The 17,889-nt window shown below is 43.1% G+C and overlaps 2 protein-coding genes across 2 annotated transcripts; both read left to right on the top strand.

Moving 5' to 3' along the window:
* The first annotated feature begins 1,827 nt into the window (after nucleotides 1-1,827).
* LOC113573337 (ankyrin repeat and LEM domain-containing protein 2) lies at nucleotides 1,828-7,382 on the top strand. The gene is made up of 12 exons (XM_027003531.2): nucleotides 1,828-2,677; nucleotides 2,786-2,986; nucleotides 3,306-3,493; nucleotides 3,635-3,823; nucleotides 3,953-4,075; nucleotides 4,150-4,213; nucleotides 4,298-4,467; nucleotides 4,545-4,651; nucleotides 4,775-4,956; nucleotides 5,095-5,629; nucleotides 6,470-6,601; nucleotides 6,695-7,382. The coding sequence occupies exons 1-12, from the start codon at nucleotides 2,308-2,310 to the stop codon at nucleotides 6,804-6,806; spliced, it is 2,373 nt and encodes a 790-aa protein (XP_026859332.2). The 5' UTR covers nucleotides 1,828-2,307; the 3' UTR covers nucleotides 6,807-7,382.
* Nucleotides 7,383-8,847: 1,465 nt separating this feature from the next.
* On the top strand, nucleotides 8,848-17,382 carry zdhhc8a (zinc finger DHHC-type palmitoyltransferase 8a). Its single transcript, XM_035535814.1, is given in 10 exon segments — nucleotides 8,848-8,951; nucleotides 13,871-13,992; nucleotides 14,204-14,263; nucleotides 14,266-14,293; nucleotides 14,295-14,343; nucleotides 14,670-14,842; nucleotides 15,409-15,511; nucleotides 16,299-16,413; nucleotides 16,509-16,606; nucleotides 16,696-17,382. Coding segments are annotated over 10 exon segments (1,539 nt in total).
* The last annotated feature ends 507 nt before the right edge of the window (nucleotides 17,383-17,889 follow it).

Genomic DNA, 17,889 nt, shown 5'->3' with positions numbered 1-17,889 from the left:
CCAAACACGCTCCCAGTACCTCAGTACAAACAGACTTCAGTGAACTGAAATAACACTGTTATCATCACCGCAAATTTGCCTTTTGACTTGAATACCCCAGGAAGTCTGTGTTTGAAGAGAATGTCATTGGAGTCGACTAATGGTAAAGTTGGCATAAATTTGAGCTTCAAAAGTGGGGTCGAAGACAAATGGTTGCGCGTGGGATTTTTGTCTGATGGTGCCGTGATATGCAGTAGGCCGATCTCAGTCAGGTCTTCCAGGTGTAGTAGTGTGGTGATGACAAACCTCATGCGTGGAAAGGAAATTCAGTTCGGCTAAATTCAGTTCTGTTCTGTCTTATTCGCTTTCCTTTTAACCATTACTGGAAAATAACACCAATGTGTGTGAAATCCTCCAATTTCTCGGTTTGCCGCCAGTGACACGCTTAGGCCTATTCCTTGGCAGACGAAAAAAAGATTTATGACTGTCCTGAAGTCAATATTTTCTCTTTGGTATTATGATAAAGCACAGACAAAAGCAAGTGTAAAAAACACGCTCTGCAATACATATTTGTATGTCAAGGGTTTTGTCTTTCGAAGCTCTCCGGGACAATTATTGTATAAACAGACACTTTTGAAGGCGTATAAATCTTCATCATCTGGACAGCCGGTGAAATATGTGACTGTCTGCTCGTGTAAATTACGGGCTCCAGCAGCCCGTGCAATAAAGCGCCGGGTGGGCGGACGACACGCTCACTTGGCTCGCGCGCGAGCTCACGGCTCCTCGACGCTGCCATAAATCACATGATGGAGCGGATGAAGAGTGCAAGCGGTCAGCGGTCAGCAACCAGGCCAGCTGGCACCCTCAATCACCCGGCCGACGTTCGCTGGACACGGCGATGGGAAAGGAGTGGGACAGGGGAGAGGTCACCTGGAAAAATGCCACAGCGGGCAGCTTTTCATGCCGTCCGCATCGCAAATGGCTCCCGTGGTAGTGCACATTATTAAGAGCGTCTGAGATCCAGTTGAGAGGCCATCCACCATTGGGCGCGTACACTGCCAAATCTAAAGGAGGTTCGCCCTGAAAATACCTCTGTTAATATTGTATCAGAAATAATTCCGTGTATTCATCCTAGAGAAATAATGGCAATGCATATTTTATAGCCTACTGTCAAAGCAGTGATAAACAGCAGCAAACCTAACTACACTGAAAAATATTGTAGTGTCAATAATGGTATGATCACATTAGTAACAGTAAGATATAGTTTATATAGAGTTATGTAGCGAAAATCTCTCACCGAACACTGGCAGCCAAAATCAATATAATGCACGCAGGTCAGGAAGGAAAACGAATGAGAAAAGGTGTACCTCCTTTTATTTTGAAATGTTATAAACATCTCTGCTCTGGGTTGGATTAAAGGGAGTGTCATAAACATCTATGTTTGTCTTATGTAAATAAAACTTCGCACTTTTAAAGGATCTACTTATAATTCCCAATCAGACAGCTTTTTAACTTCTTCAGTTTCGGACAATTTAATCTGAACCGCAGCACATTAGCGCCATCTGCCGTTTCACACAGACCGTCACACTCCTGCATCGTGCATACGGCAAACGTTCTCCTAAATCTTATTAGCAACGAAAATAAAAAGGACGTCCTGTTCTCAGACAAACAGTGCGGATGCGGGACATGCATTCACTTTTCCTTAGACCTACTAAACTATAGGCCCTATGTGTGTGGATTTCTGAAACCTCTTTGAACTCACAGAATCAAGCAGGATCCAGGAATCGCGAGTGTGCGTGTCGGTGACGGGCTCCCTACGGAGCATGCGCAGTAGTGTGTCAACGCAGAGGCTCCCTACCGCGGACAGGACCACGAATGCATGGTGGATGGCATAAAATGTATTTTAAGTCATAGTCGTAGTGGGACCTGATTTCACATAACTACGCTCGCTGGGATTTCGTGTGTCTGTGTCGGGTGCGGATTCGTTTGCATGTAAGGTTTGGCTGAGTTTCAAAGTAGGTGTGGAGCGCAGCAGGGTGCGTTAGATAGATAGCTAGCTAACGAAGTTACCGCCCTAGATAAGTAGGTTGAAATACATGAAAAGTATTCGTGAACGTTTTCACTCGGTCACAGCAGGATATGTGCATACAGAAAGCTTTGTATTTGCAGTAAAACTGACTTTCCAGATGCTTATTTTATTTGAGGAAAATCTCACCTGGCGCTCCTTCGGAAGTGGAAGCTGAGATGTCGCAAGCCTACGCCAAATGCGCAACAGCGAGCCGTTAACTTTCAGATTAAAGTCACTTTACCAGATCAGATCGCCCCATTATGGAGGCGGTGCTGGGTAGACTGGGATCGCTGAGTCCGGATGAGCTTCGGGAGGAGATCACAAGGGCAGGGCTGAAGTGTGGGCCTATAACAGCCACCACTAGGGGAGTCCTTGAGAAAAAGCTGGCCCAGACACTTTTGGAAAGCAATGCGGGTGAGTGCGGCCCGTCGCACGCGGACAGACGGGAACCTGGTGACAGCACGCGCTGTTTGGAGCAGCCGCATTCCCCGGACACTGACGCACAAGCGGAGGGTGCGAGTTCTTCTGGCCAAGCTTTGGGCCATGTGAGTCAACAGACTTGGCCTGAACCCACCTCCTCCCTTTTCTATGGAGTACTGCCACCTCCGGACGATCCATTGCTTAATGATGGTACGTAATCAAAAAGAATTACCCAGTGGACTCCACGTGTCATAGATGTCATAAAAAATAGAGACATTTGTATGTGTTTTGGAGGCATAATGATGTTTCTTCTTACAGGTTGCCTCCATGTTTATACTGACAAGCAGAAAGCGCTGAAGGCTGTGACAAAGATGAAAGGGGCCAGGTTCAAAGATTTCTCCAACAGAGAGGATGCTGAGAGCTTTGCTAAGGGCATATGTGATGGTGGCCTGTCACCCCAAACACACTCTGCAGACAAATCCCCCACTTCTCCGGCAGGCAGACCTGATCATCAGCTTGGTAAGAGATGATTTCTGTGCATATCGTTTTTTTAAGAACCTTGCTTCTATATTCCCGGAGACAGATGTTCATGCAAGGGATGTCTATGGTCTTTTTCAAGCTGGTATGGTTAAATTACTATTACATTATTAAGTGCAAGAAGAGAAGAACATTCAAAAGTATAAAACATACAGTAGCAAAAATTAATGCGTTAATGCTGATTGGGTAATAATGAATGATGATCAGGATTATCTTGTTTTGCATAATGCTTAGCAGGCCCTACCCATCCTTTAGTCATCCTTAAGCAAACTGACCATGCTGGGTCTCTTTAATTGGCCAGAGAAATCAATAGGTCTGGAAATGGTGAATATGGAGAAGGCTAATGAGTTCAAAAGTCCACGCACACAGGACCTCACAGCGAAACTTAGGAGAGTTGTGGAACAAGGAGACAAAGAAGCCTTCAAAAAGCTTGTGTGGAGTAACCCAAGATACCTTATTGGATCTGGAGACAACCCGACTATTGTGCAGGTACAGTTTTTTATATATATATATATATATATATATATATATATATATATAAAAAATATACATGATTACCAACCGTGCTGCAGCAGTTCCTGAACAGTTCCTTTGTGTTGGTGTGAACTGAGATGTATCCTATTACTTTAGGAAGGATGCAGATACAATGTTCTACATGTAGCAGCAAAAGAGAATCAAGCAGAGATGGCACACCTGATACTGGAGACCCTGGAAAGTCTGGAGTTCATGCGGCTCATGTATCCCAATGATCAAGAGACCATGTTAATGCAGCGGACTGACCATATAGTAGACCTGTACCTCAACACATCTGATAAAGGGGTTAGTGATGTGTGCTGACACAATCCTGACTTCAGTTTGAGTTAAAAGGCTGTCGGTGTAAACTATGGTGGGTTTTTTTTTTTTGTGTGTGTGTGTGTGGGCGCCCGCGCGTGCGCACCATTTCCACAGAGCAATGAGACCCCGCTTCACTTTGCCTGTAAGTTTGGCTGTCCAGACGTGGTGAATGTTCTTTGCTCCCATCCAGCCATCGATAAAAACCTCAGGAACAAGCATGGGCAGAAACCCTCCAGTGTAAGTACAGCCATTCATTGTGGGTGACCTCGGATTTTCAGTCTGAAGAATAACTGACCTTCCTGCTTCAACAGGTGATATGTGAGAGGAATAACAAAAATAAGCATACTAAGGAGAGGATCAGGGAATATTTGGAAGGTAAGCTACTTAGTGTAAAGCATGCAGGGTAAGGTGATTTTGCTCGAGTAAACGAACCATTTTTTTTTTAATCTGTTCCCACAGACCGTTTTTTCATTCCGCTGCTGAGAGCTACAGATAACACTCTTAACCCTGTCATCGGCGTGCCGTGGGTCCCTGGGTCCTCCCAGTGTGGAGAGCTGTCTGTTGGCTCAAGGCCTACCGAGGACAGTATGACTATTGGGGCATTAGTAGGCCCTCTCAGTCTGCTGAAGGTAACTCTAGTTCTGCGCTGTTTTTAACTGGCTTCATGACTTCATCTATAATTGCCTAATTAAGATCCCTCCTGCAGGCAAACAAGTTTTACAGGTTGTGGAAAACGCCACCACGTGACCGAGCCAGATATTTTCATCATATACTAAAGTCGGATTTGGGCCGAGGGGCAGAGCGAGTTGGAAGGTATGAACATAACTTAAAGATGTTATAATTTTCTATGCTGCAATCAATGTGATTACTGATGCTTTTAAATCTAAATAATAATTTGTTGTCTATACAATAGTAGCTGATAATCTTTGTTGACAGGGAATTAGCACATGAGATGAGGTACCCCTGGGCTGAATACTGGGACTTTCTGAGTTGCTTCATTGACCTCTCTACAGAGGATGGCTTGAAAATGCTGGAAAATTATTTGAACAACACTATTCAACAGACAAATGCCACAGACAAGAACTGGATGCATTTAAAATCACTTTCTTCACTCTCTGGTAAATGGTTTTAGGCATTTAAAAGTGAGGAAAAGGGCTCTGTACTTTGTTTACATTTTAGGTGTAATTTCGACATATAGAAGCCTTCAGCTAGGCAGGAAGCTTGTTTTAAGTTAAGCTTCGTGGCATCTTTTACAGGACAGGATAATGGGTCCAGTCCTACCTCTGGGATATTCCTTGATGATCTGCTTCTGAATGCCCCTGGGACACCACGGGACCCTGTTAGCTGGACTGAAGAAATCAGCCCTGTATCTTTACAGTCCCCTGTGTGTAACCTATTGCAGGAGTTTGAGAAGGTTTTCTTCGACAAGGCTTCTGGAGACAGTCCAGAGAGTACTGTGGATTCCGGGATAGGTTTTCTCACTTTTCCTGGTTCTGGAGGAGGTGGTGAACTGCATGTGGCAGACCAGAGAGGGTCAGAGTGGACCCAGAACAAGGAGACCGACTCTGGCTCAGAGGAATACTACACAGCGGATGAGGGCACAGAGGACGATGGAAGCCAGGGGAGCCCATTTCCTGTTCGGGGTGTCCTGGGCCATACTATTCAGTGGAGCTGTGGGGGGAGGGATCGGAGCAGCTCCGCATCTACTGGCTCCTCCTACAAGTCCACATGCAGTATACCTGAAGAAGGGAGCCCCACGGAGGGATTTGGGCAAAATATTTATCTAGTGGGGTAAGCTATTGCTGTAGCCATATTCAGTCTTATATACAAAGGTCCAGCATGACTGCCAGTTTTTATTTGAATCAGGCAGTTGCACAACTGATTCCAATTGTTTTAAATAGAGTTAAATTGATGCTAATTCTTATTGTTCATAATTTTATTTTTAGGGTCTCTTTGGACAGAGTTACCTTATTTAGTATAAAAACACCACATTAATGTTCTATTACTGTACATATCTTTTTATCCTCTGTCTGAAACTCTCTGAAATGATAGAAATCATTAAAGTGTCCAGTTAGCAGAAGCCTCCTAAGGTTAGCAGAAGTTTGTAATCATAAATCCACTTCCACACCTCCATACTTTGACATCTAGCGATTGAAAAAAAACATTGCTATATTTCCACACAACTTTATGTAAAAGTTGGCTTGCAGTTGATTAGTAAACCATTATAATACAGTAAGATTAGTTATCAAGTTAGCCTCGCTAGCTGAGAATCTGTTGGGCCACACAAAGTTGGAGATGAGATGCGAAAATCCAGCATTGATCTGCACCTGGTTTTGGATGGAGTCCTTTGTGATGTTAGGCACAGTAAAATTATTGGAACAGTGGAGGATGCAAGAGCAAAAATAAATGTCAACCATTGATAACTTTGTGGTTATACCTTTGGCAGAGCATAAGTTGCCAGGTTGCCTTTTTATAGATAAGACTGGACAACCCTATATTACTAAATGTGAATTGATTGCTTCCTAGTATTGAAGATTGTTTTGGTATTGTGTAATAATTTGGTGTGAGTTAAAATAATTCAAATTTAAAGCAATTGCTTTAAATGTGTTTGTGATTTGCTCTTTTGAACAGTGACTCACCCACCAAGCTGGACAATGATGTCCTGTTAGCACTAACAGGACTGGAAATTGACCAGCAGCTCTATCCCTGCATTGCCAAATGGAGGAACACCGTTGTGTCTTACCCTGAACCTCAAAGACAGAGGTAAAGTTCACCTCAATTTCTTCAGCCGTGCCTTTGTTAATGTGGCAGAGTTTAAAATGCATGAATCTTATTGGTGTCCTGTTTGTGGTTCAGATGGCCAGGTGTTAAGGTGACAGGAAATCCCAACAGGCTTACACGCAGTTGGCTGACGGGCTCACCTAGCTTCCTAGGCCTGAGGACGTTCAACCTGGAACAGTACCCATAAGACAGCAGAGCAAGCAGACCTTCCCCAAGCAGTTAGCTGGTTAACCTGTGTTGCACTCAGGTGGTGAGAGTTGGATTTATATGGTTACAGTTTATCCATTAACATGTCATGACAGAATCATCGGGAGTATTACATCAGTCACTGATAAGAGTACATAAGAGATTGTTATTTATCACCGTCACATTTGAGTCTAAAACTCTTCCCAGAATTAATTCCTCTGTCCATCCTCTTGAGAAAATTTGTATAATTGCTATTTATAAAACATTACATTGCTACATTTATGCACTATGGATGTTAAAAAATCTCCTATAATTAGCAAATGGTTAAGTGGCAGCTGATAATTTTGTTTATTTATACTAATGTCAAACAATTACTATTAGGAAAAAATGCTGCACAAGTAATACCTGTAAAGCAGCGACCATTTGTGGGACTTGATATCCAGACAGATCTGAGCAGAGAGCAAAAACGCTGTAATGAGCATCGTAGCTGCTTGAGAACTTCTTTGGCTTAACATCTGGTTTTGTGCCACTTCTTAATTGCAATAAAATTGCAAGACCTTGGTTGCTTATACATTTATACTGTATGCGCTTGCATCCTGTCATTTCTAAACCACTGACGTCCTCTCATGCTCTCCACACCTTTGATGATCAGTATTTCAAGGTATTCTCAAAACTTATTATTATTATTATTATTATTATTATCTGCACACATAGCACTTTTAAAAAGCTACATGGTTCGAACAAAAATATTTTCACTACATTTTCATGACATTTGTTAATAAAACTTGCTTAAACTGAAATATTTATGGTGTTTGTTTAATCTTCATAATTATTAGTGCACAATTATATTATTTGAGTAACTGCATTATACTTCCAGTTTATTTTGTTCATGTTTGCAAAAGAAAGTGAGTTTGATGCCAAACAATAAATTGTGTAAATTCCACAACCTTCCCTTATAATTTAATAACCTGAAATCGTGGGAGACTGTTGAGCAGAATGAGAGTTGTAAGAGCGATTCTGCATATAACTTAAGCACTTCACAAAAACCGAAATCAAATATAAAGACTAGGCAGGTAGGAGGGCGTCAGCCCCGTAGTTACTTTGGCAGGCTCTAGTAACTTTGGATGCACCGAGTCATGAACAGTTTTTCAATAGCTATTGTCCCACTGTGATTTATGTGGCAGCGTTATCCGCACTTGAGAATCCTTGACATCGAACATTTATTGACAAGCATCGACAATGATTGTGTGAAATATGCTGCAGCTTTTACTACTGCACTATTTGACCGTGAGTGGCGATGTGCCTCTGCGTCTCTGCGCGCTTTTGTTGCTCCAACTGACGGATGCATTTTTTTTAATCGAGATTTTAAATCATTTAATCAGGAACCGATTAACTCATAGTAGAAACCTGCGTGCATATATCTAATTATTTTAAAGGTGTGTGTGTGTGTGTGTGTGTGTGTGTGTATTTAAAGGCCTCTACCGGTGCAGTACCGGAAACCTGCCAATTGCAGTGACTGCTGATTGAATATACGAGTTTCATTATTGGCGCACACACTGCAGTGGTGCAGTTTAAGCCGTCTACCACCAGAGGGAGTTTAACTTGTTTTGCGGCCCAGGCTGAACGGGCCTACAGTTTGAGGCAAGGCCTGCGGGACTGTTTATTACAACTGAACATAGATTGTTGGGATTGCTTAACTAAGACCCAAGAATTCATAGATCAGTACAATAAAATGCAGTATTTAATGTTAGTAATAATAGTAATATTTCTTCTAATTAGAGTATAAAACAGGTTTTTAACATTACTTTGCATTATTAATTATAATTGAGTCTAATTAAAAAGCATCACGTTTTAATTAACGTGTATCACAACTGTTATGTACATTAACCGTAGCTTGCCGGACAGTAGTACACAGTAGGGATATTTTAAATTATTTATATAAATTTTTCCCCTTTAAAACCAGTTTTTAAATATGAAGGACATGTGGTGTTAAGATGTTCTATTTGTTGCGATCAACGACTGAGGTATGTGGAAACAGCAAAATGCCCACGAGCACCGGAGAGCGATTTTAAGTAAGCCCGCACATCCCCGTGTCGATTGCTGCCAGTCTCGTGCTGGGACCTTCCACACTGTTCTTCGTTTTCACGTGAGTCAGAACACAACACCAGACTATTTATTTACACCTTGGAAACTTTGGTATCACAAACACAAACTCGTTAAGCGCAGTTTCCAGATGTACCTGTAAACTTCACTCAAAGGCTCATTTATTCCGTATGGAGAATTTAACACTGCAAAAGATGGGCCATGATTTGTCATATGGTTTTTAAGTGCTCTTCTTTTAAATTAATTAATCCATCCATTTAATTAGGGGAGGGCACTATTACCAAGGTGTTTCACTAATCTAAGACATTAGTACCTAAGCAATTTGCACAACTCCCACAGGCCTGTGTCTTTTAGTTTAGAAAATGACAGAAACAGGACAGGTTGTTGGACAAAAAAGTAAAAGCAGACCATCTCTATATAGATACATCTGACAATAGCTTGTTGGACCATTTAACTATAAATAAGTACAAAAAATGTAGACATTCAATTTCTGTAAATAATGGAGATTTATTGTTGTATTTAAATCTATTTTTACTTCAAGCTGTTGGCCTGTTCCGTATTCATATTGAGGCTACACACAGAAACTAGGGCAGTGTACCACCAAAGCCTAAGCGATTATGTCCAGATAAAAAAGGATGGAGTTTTCAAGCCGATTCGCTAGTACAGTAACACACAGTTTTACAGAGAACTTCTTACGTTAGGCTCAAACTCTGGGCAACGGCTGGTCCTTAGGTCAGCCATTGTCAGTGGTATACGAGTTGACGGAGAGGGTGGTTGGACTCTGGCCCTTTGCCGACCTTTTCAGTCATATTGGTCCTGGGTTTTCAACACAAGAGAAGTTGTTTATAATGCAGACTATGTTCAAATGATGTTAGATGATGTGGTTATATGATTATATGGTTACAATATGGTTCCAAGTAGGGATGAAAAAAGCTTTTACTGCAGGTTAATTGAATTAATTCACTGTATGTAAATCCATTGAATGTTGTTGGAATGTAAAAGTATCTTTACTTCTGTAAGGTCTGTGTTGATTGGGACTAATGAATTCCAGTTCTGGAATTCTTAAAGGGACTGATCCAGGAATATATAATGTTATATTAAACAGACATTATATAACGATGCTGCTCTTCTCAACCTGAAATCAATTAATAGGCCTAACTCAAATGTGAGACCATGTAATTTTCTTCTGTTTTGACTCAAATATACACCTTTTCCTTCTTTCCTTTTGCTGAGATCACACTATCCTGCTCTTTCTTCATTTTATTCATTCACACAGTAAGTTTTAGTGCAGGAGCAAGAGAGATTTCCTACGTCATAAAACTGCCAACATAGCTGCAGCAGTTTAACCACTGCAGCCAATGGCTATCAGATGTGCATGGTAATGAGCTCAAACCTCTGGGTTTCTGAGATTATGTCTGCAGGCATGGATGGAAACAGCTCCTGTAACATAAGAGCATTTGACTGGTTTTGGACAATTCAAAGTGTTTTCCAATCGTCCAAAACCACATTTGTTGCATCTCAGGTAAGTAAAACACAGATTCCTCCCCCAGTAACCATGAGCTTTTCGTCCATGTCGTTTCTGAATAAGTTTGGCATGTTAACCATGCTGCATTAGTTAGCGCCATTAGAGGGGTGAACTGTTGATTCTGATACTAACCTTGCCTGAAAGGGTGAGAGAAGAAACATCTTTTCATCCCTCTGAAGAATTATAATCCATTATTCAGATGGCACATTGCACAACTGAGATTCGAACTTGAATGTCAGTGGAAGTTTCCACCTTGACACTGCTCAGTCTTACTTAATGTGTTACATGTGGAAATTCTCCATGCAGACACAATCTATACGTTAGGCCCAACACTAGCCATTTCTAAGCAGCCATATATCTCAAACCTACATAAATCTACAATGGTATGTATTTCATAGTGGCTTTTCTAAAGAACTGGTCAGGATTTCCCCCAACATTTCCATGTGCGTCACAATATACCAGTGCTGCAGTAAACAGCAGTTTCCCAATCTCCAGTGCCAAGCTGGTGTGAAGCACCATTTTAAAAGGAGCTTATTTATGAGATTAATCACTGGGTCTTGCTGTTGAAATCGGTTACTTCATAGCACACTAATATGGCTACAGAGAGCACTGGAGTACATCATCAATCCTCCTGTAGGCAGAATTAATGTTGGTCAGCACAGTTTGCTTAGATGAATTTATCCTAAATAGTCCCACTGAGGCAGCACAATGCAGCTTACTGAAGTCTCATTTATCTGAGAAATTAATTTCGTCCTATAATACATGCATTCGATATAAGAACTGGAGCAGTGGAAATCACAGGCGTGACCACATCCCATGAACAGTACCAGCACCAAAACATGCATTAATGCCATTCCACCACTGCTTTCTGCAGAATGTCTGCCTGTCAGAAAGCTTAGGTTAGCTGAGAAAAAACTCCTCTGTCTGGTTTTTGAAGTGAACACTTCAAAAGCCCTCCTTGAAACGAAGGCTTCAGCTGTCTGAAGTATCTTCTCAGTATCTGCTGTCTTCTTAGACCTTACAAAGCACTGCTTTATTTCACTCTGGAACCTCTACTGGAGTCACATTAATGGTTCTTTTTTTAAGTAGCAGATCACTTAAGCGGTTAGCAAACAAGTTGTGGGACACCTACCCCAAAATCACACATCATACGGATTTTCTAGAAAGTCAAGAGCCTAATCAAACATGGAGGAATGTCAGCAACCCTTGGTTCTTGGTGTCATAAACCCAGACTTGTGGGCATTACTTAGGCTTGGCACAGGTTTTAAGTATCCTTCCACTCCAACACAGTTTTATGGAAGTTGCAGTGAATGTGTATCAGCCACACAGCAGCTGAAATTAAACGGTCTGTTGATTTCTCATTAGCATCTCTCATTTTGTGGTCCATCCAGTAAAAGAATGCTTTGTACTTTTTTAAGTCTACTGATGTATTTTCCGCAAAGGCAGCATGCAGACAGTGAATGGGGGTGAGGTTTAAAATGGCTCACTGGGTTTGTTAAGCATTGGAGCCTGTCTGGGAGGGATGTAGTATAATGAACTCTCGTTGCAGTCCAGATGGTCTGAAATTGGTGCTGCGCAGGTCCAGCGGAGGTATTCAGAGTAATCCCTTTGAGAAGAAATCAGGCTCTTAAAGGGGTAGGGACTTTGTCCTCACTATCTTCCTATTGAAAAACATGTTTATGGAATGACTCATATAAGGAGAATGGCAATTTGCTGCTGTAGAGAATAAAACAGAATAATAGTTAATACTGCAGAGAAATATGGAAGAAGGATGTACAATAACGTACTGTATATTTCATATTGAACAAAAGCAAAAGTATACAGTAGAATTCAATATAACATCATGGCAAATAACATCATACAAATTGATGCATACTGCATGCACAGTGCCACACGGCAGCAGGCAAACACGAAGCCTGCAGCCTGGTGATGAACACTTTCTGCTTGACCAAAAATACAAAGACTGCCAGAGTGAACTGACTCTCACATACAGAAATATGTCTGGCACTAAAAAACGTGTCAGGCAGGATTTTATAAGATCTCAGGCATGAAGCACTCTGAGCTGCATTGCCATTGTTTATTAGGTTGTAAATAGAAGCCATGGCAATATATAATGTCTAGACAGATAAGCAACATTAGTGAGAGTTCAGCATTTGAGGATCTGTGGGCTTCTGTGTCTCATTCTGTCCATTCCCACAAAAGCATGCTCTAAGAAAGGCCAGTAACAAAAGTGCTCATTCTCCCAAACTGCATGTTTTATTGTAGTTGGAATTTTGTGAGTCTTAAAAAACCAAAAAACATTTGATTATTACCATCAATTGCCTCCATGCCTTCACAGGCAATAGTAATGTACTACATATTTCCACATCCGAATTCTGCAGTTTGCCACAGATCAGCACAATGCTCTGTGATCCCAATTCGGTAATCTGGGATTATGGAAGTGCATCTGGCAAAACATTCCAGGCATTCCTTCAGGGAGAGCCCCTCCCCCAGTCCCTGCTGCGGCCCCATGTTTCTGCAGCCACCAGTCAGTCGGGGTTGGGTGTCGTGCCGGCCAGACTGCGACTAAAATGGGCCCCCTTCGAGGACGTGATCCGAACCCATCTCATAATTCCTAAATGATGATTGAGCTCATATATTGCATTAAGAGAGATCAATTGGGAGCTGGTATGAGGGTGGGGTGTATTGTTTACAAACAGGATGCAGAATTGGCCTTGTGCTGAATCACTTGCATCCTGCACCCCACCCTACATCACAGTAGCTCTATAAAGTGATTTGGTGTCATCTTGACATTGAGCATTCACGGCCCTAAAATGGGATTCCCCTTTTTTTTTTTTTTTTTGCCAAAACCATTCTGCATTGCTGGACTGTATCCCAGTAAACACAACATGTCAGATTAATGCCTACAGTTTAACAACGGTTAATAGTGTTAATTGAAGCTGGTTTGTGTGACATTAATCACCCCTCATGCTATACTTAGTGCAGTTCGACGCATGCAAGCCCAGTACTGAAATAGTGTGTGTCTGATCTTCCGCTTCATCAACTGTCCAGAGGGAGCATGATTACCGTTCCATCTAATCTCCTTCTGTGTGCTGAATCTTCCCCCTCAACTAATCTTTTTTCTTTTTTTTAATCTATCCACACTTTCATCTTTGTAGTGTGGAGATATAGTCTACCCAGAGGCTCTAAGGCTATACGAAGGGTCTTAGTTAGGCAGGACGCAACAGCTAGAAATCTTTCAACATTCTGTGATCAAAAGAAGTTCTGAGGGACTGAATAAAAAGTTTTGGAGCAGTGTGCCCATTGTGACAGTTAAAACGAGGACAGTGCATTCTTGAGGCAACCATGCCCCTTCTCTGGCTACATGGTGCAGAAATAGCCACTGAGGAATGCCTGTCTGCAATTCTGATTGTCTTTCTCCTTCATTTCCATTTCAGGTGTCCTTGGCTTATGGAGAACTCGTCCCTCGTTATCCCAGCATGCCTTGGCATCACGTTCCTCTTCGTTGTGGCAAGCTTTGCCATGGCAACATTTATGGATGCCAGCGTGCTTCCAAGGGGTTAGTCCGGTGGATTTGATCAAAGACAACTGAGGACAGAGAATTACCAAAGAGGACCTGATTTAAACAAAGAGCTCAAATGTTGTTCCTAACAGAAGGAGCATGTTGCTGATTCACAGCCAACAGAAATACAAACTTCTTGGTGAAACTCTGATGAACGTTATGAAACATGAGGTGTAACATCCACTGAGGCTCTTTGTTTCTCTCACAGCTAATGATGAGGACAACATCCCAGCTCCCCTTTATAAGAACGTGGACATGCAGGGAGTCCAGATATGAAGTGGTGCACCTCCTGTCACTCCTAGACCCCCACAGGGCTCCCACTGTAGTATGTGTGACCACTGTGTCGAGGTAAAGGGGGGGGGGGTGTTTTACAACACCCTTGGCACAAAAGCAGGTTAATCCTCTTTGCCCTCATTTTGTCCCCTCTCAGATGTGATTTATATAAAGTCAGACTGCATTGACGTGGCCAACAGCTTTATGCAGCAAGTGCCATTCAGTTCTCTGAAGCATATGTTCTTGGAAAGATTTGAACACTGCCAAGTGACCTGTAGTTTGCTTGCAGTAAAAACACTGAGCATATCAGCTACTGCCTGAGTAAGTATGTCATGCAAATGCTGTTATAATGTCCTCTAATATTCCTCTCTATTTCTACAATGGTAAAACAAACTGCTCAGGACCTTCGCCACCATTGCCCATGGATGAACAACTGTATCTGGACACAGAACTACCACTGCTTCTTGCTCTTCCTGCTGTCTCTCAGCATCCACATGGTGGTCATTTTCTCTGGGGGGCTCCTGCATGTACTGGATCACCCCCAAGACTTGTGGGAGCTGAGCACAGCTGTCACATATCCTTACCCCACAGCAGCCCATGCAGATCAATGACCTCAGGCTGAAAGGGTGACCTTGAGAACACTTGCATTCATAGATAACTTGGTGGCAACAGATCTATTGTTCAACCAAGAAATGGTAATGAGCCTTAGAATCGAATTTATGTCACGCCGTCATGCTACTAGGTCATCCTATTGCTACGTTATCCTTATGTCATGCCATCACTATCATGCTACTGCAACGTCATGCTATTGCAAAGCTACACTAGCCTTACATCATGCCATCATTATGTCACACTACCGCTGTCAGGCTAATGCCAAGTTGCGCTATTTTTACATCACGCTATGCTATTGCTGTCACGCTGTCCTTACATCATGCCATCATGTCTTTCTACCGTTACATTATGCTATCGTTGTCACACTACTACCATGTCATGCTATTGCTACGTTATACTATTGCTGTGTCATCATGCTATGCTACATCATGCTAGCTGACGCCTTTTGCCGTCATTCGTTTACTGCATTAGCACCTTATGGTTGAACTGTTGCTTTAATAACAGTGTTCCTTAAGTATGTTGGGTCAGGCTGGCGGTCATAAACACGTCGGGCCTTTTCTTTGTCCCCGTCATGGGCTTGGCATGCTTCCATCTGTTTCTGGTGGCAAGAGAGCGAACTACGAACGAACAGGTAAGAAGCTGGAGGCTAAGTGAGACCCTGCAGGTAAACAAGCCTTCAGAGTTTCTTCGTTGAAAACGTTCCTATAAAAATTGAGGTCAATAGGATCAAAAACAAACTGTTTCCCACAAAGGTAACTCATAGCCTCAGCCTATAACGTGTGTCGGTGCGAGTGCCGCAGGGCGCAAAGCAGGACGCAGACTCCAGCGACTGGGACGTACCTTTACATATACAACACAACGTCACTCACATTTATCACAAACAATGAACATGAAGGGGTTAACATTAAACAAACACGATACACAAGACTGCATCGACCATTAGCACGTCATACTCACGCATCACACCGCCAATGCCCAACAACCTGCGCACTTTAACACGGGTTTATATACATAAAGGCTAACGTGGTGCAGGTGTGGTTACAAACAAGACCGTCCTCCCACTGCACCTGGCGGGCCGAACCTCGTGACTCGAGGGAGGCGAGCGGTCCGTGACACAGTCTATGTTGCCAGTCAGTGTTTTCTAATAATGAAACCATGAGTATTGCAGTCAGTTGAATAAGGAACTTCTGCGATTTGCAGCTCGTAGTCTACAACCACTTCTTTTGTCTTTTCAAATTATACCTCATGGCCCAGTGCAAAAGACTTCAACACTCTAATCAAGGCATATGAGTGTGAATCTATCAGCTTTTATCTTCTCTGTGTCTGCCAGGGAGGGGTATTCGAAATGTCTGTGCATGTAGCAGTGAAGGCATGATCACCCTTCACTGTAATGTGGATTCTTTTTTGTCGTCCACCAGACGCAGCCTGCACAAAGGTTGGAGGTCCCGGAGTGCAAGAGGCAGAACACTCCACCTATACTGCCTCCTAAACCTGACCCAGCTCTGCTCAAGAGACACCTGGTCTCTATGGAGAGTGAGGGTCCATGGTGTCGTCACACCTTAGCTGTTGTATTAACGATTATATTTATATTGGGCAAATAACAAAAGAATGGCAATGTTATTTTTCAGACTTAGAGCACATACTCCAATACAAACCTGCTATGCTTCCTGCCCAGGACATGAATAAAATCGGTCCATTAGAGTCACCTTCCAGAATGCACTACCACGTTCCCGGGGAGTAGGTGAGTGGACGCTGTAAAATGGGAGTTGTATTCTGCTTTGTCAGATTGACCTAGTTCCACATTTGTTTATTTAGGTGGGGAAGAGAGAATGCCCCCAGCTTCAGGTCAGTGCTAGTGCCCAAGAATCCAGTCTAGAGCAACCTGAGAAGCAAGGTCCTATCTCTATCAATCTGGCCCTACAGTGCAGCTCCTTGCCTCTGAACTCCATCACCCTCAACACGCATGCACCTAGTCTGAAACAGGGCCACTACCAAGGGGTCAGAGCCCATCTGCTCAGCCATTGTCCACGGGCCCTGTCCTCACACCCTGGTGAGATAATCCTCTCGCCCAGTGCCATGAGTGGGCATGCCAGCAGTCTCTCTTATGACAGCCTGCTTGGCTTGGCCAAGCTAGCACAGGATGAGGTGTTGCAGCTAGGCTACCTACCTCCCTTCTTCCCCTTGGAGTCGGGTCTGGGCAGCCCCACTGACCCTCTCCGCTTGCGCCCCCACACCTGCAGGCAGGTGCAGTCACACCTGTGTCGCGAGTCCTTGCCTGTGATACACCATGACATCCTCTCCACACCCTTGATGAGCTCCACCCAGGAGCATGGCAAGCTGGAGGATCATCAGAAACAGCTCCTGGTGCTTCAGGTTCAACCATCCCCATCATTGCAGAATGCTACGATAGTCCCACCAGGCATAGCCTACTACTCAAGCCGCATGTCCTGCCATCTCACGGGCCCAAGCCACCTGCCTATGGATCCCAGGACTGCCTCATGAACAGCCAGACTGTTCTGCTCCTCCAACCTGAGCCAGGCCCCCAGGACCGCCTAAGCGTTACAATGTAGCCCAACAGGGCCGCTCGATTTCACCCTCAGCCTGTTACTTTCTGGAGTGCCAGAGCCAGCACTCACTCACTACCCTGCCTGCCCTGGCCTCCACTTCCTTCCGCACTACCCAGAGAACACTGCAATCCATCACTACCTCAGTTAGGAAAGACTCCCCAGTTCCTGATTCTCTCACTTCTGTGTGGGTGTCTGCGCATTAGAAGGGAGAACATTTAACTAGATAGAGCTTCAGTTGTTATGTGGCAGGCATAGGACAGTTGCTTCTTCTGCTCTGAAAGGCTATTTTTTATGTAATTAATTCATTCCAGTAATTAAATACTCTGTTGTTTTTAATCTCTTTTTGGTCTAAGTATAGTATGAATTATCAGAAAGCTTTGTAATTAAAATTTTTTTGTGCATTTGTAATTTGTGCAGCCAATAAAGTATTGATTTCTTTATC

Source organism: Electrophorus electricus, chromosome 17 (assembly GCF_013358815.1).
Source record: "Electrophorus electricus isolate fEleEle1 chromosome 17, fEleEle1.pri, whole genome shotgun sequence".
Classification (NCBI taxonomy): Eukaryota; Metazoa; Chordata; class Actinopteri; order Gymnotiformes; family Gymnotidae; genus Electrophorus; species Electrophorus electricus.
The sequence above is the reverse complement of the archived record's forward strand: the minus strand, read 5'-3'. Positions and strand labels throughout refer to the sequence as shown.

What these genes read in the sequence shown, in the direction of transcription:
- LOC113573337 (XM_027003531.2), top strand. Translation starts at nt 2,308, where the DNA reads ATGGAGGCGGTGCTGGGTAGACTGGGATCGCTGAGTCCGGATGAGCTT. An exon ending in CGATCCATTGCTTAATGATG is followed by an intron (nt 2,678 to 2,785) that starts GTACGTAATCAA and finishes TTCTTCTTACAG; the next exon opens with GTTGCCTCCATGTTTATACT. An exon ending in GCCCTCTCAGTCTGCTGAAG is followed by an intron (nt 4,468 to 4,544) that starts GTAACTCTAGTT and finishes TCCCTCCTGCAG; the next exon opens with GCAAACAAGTTTTACAGGTT.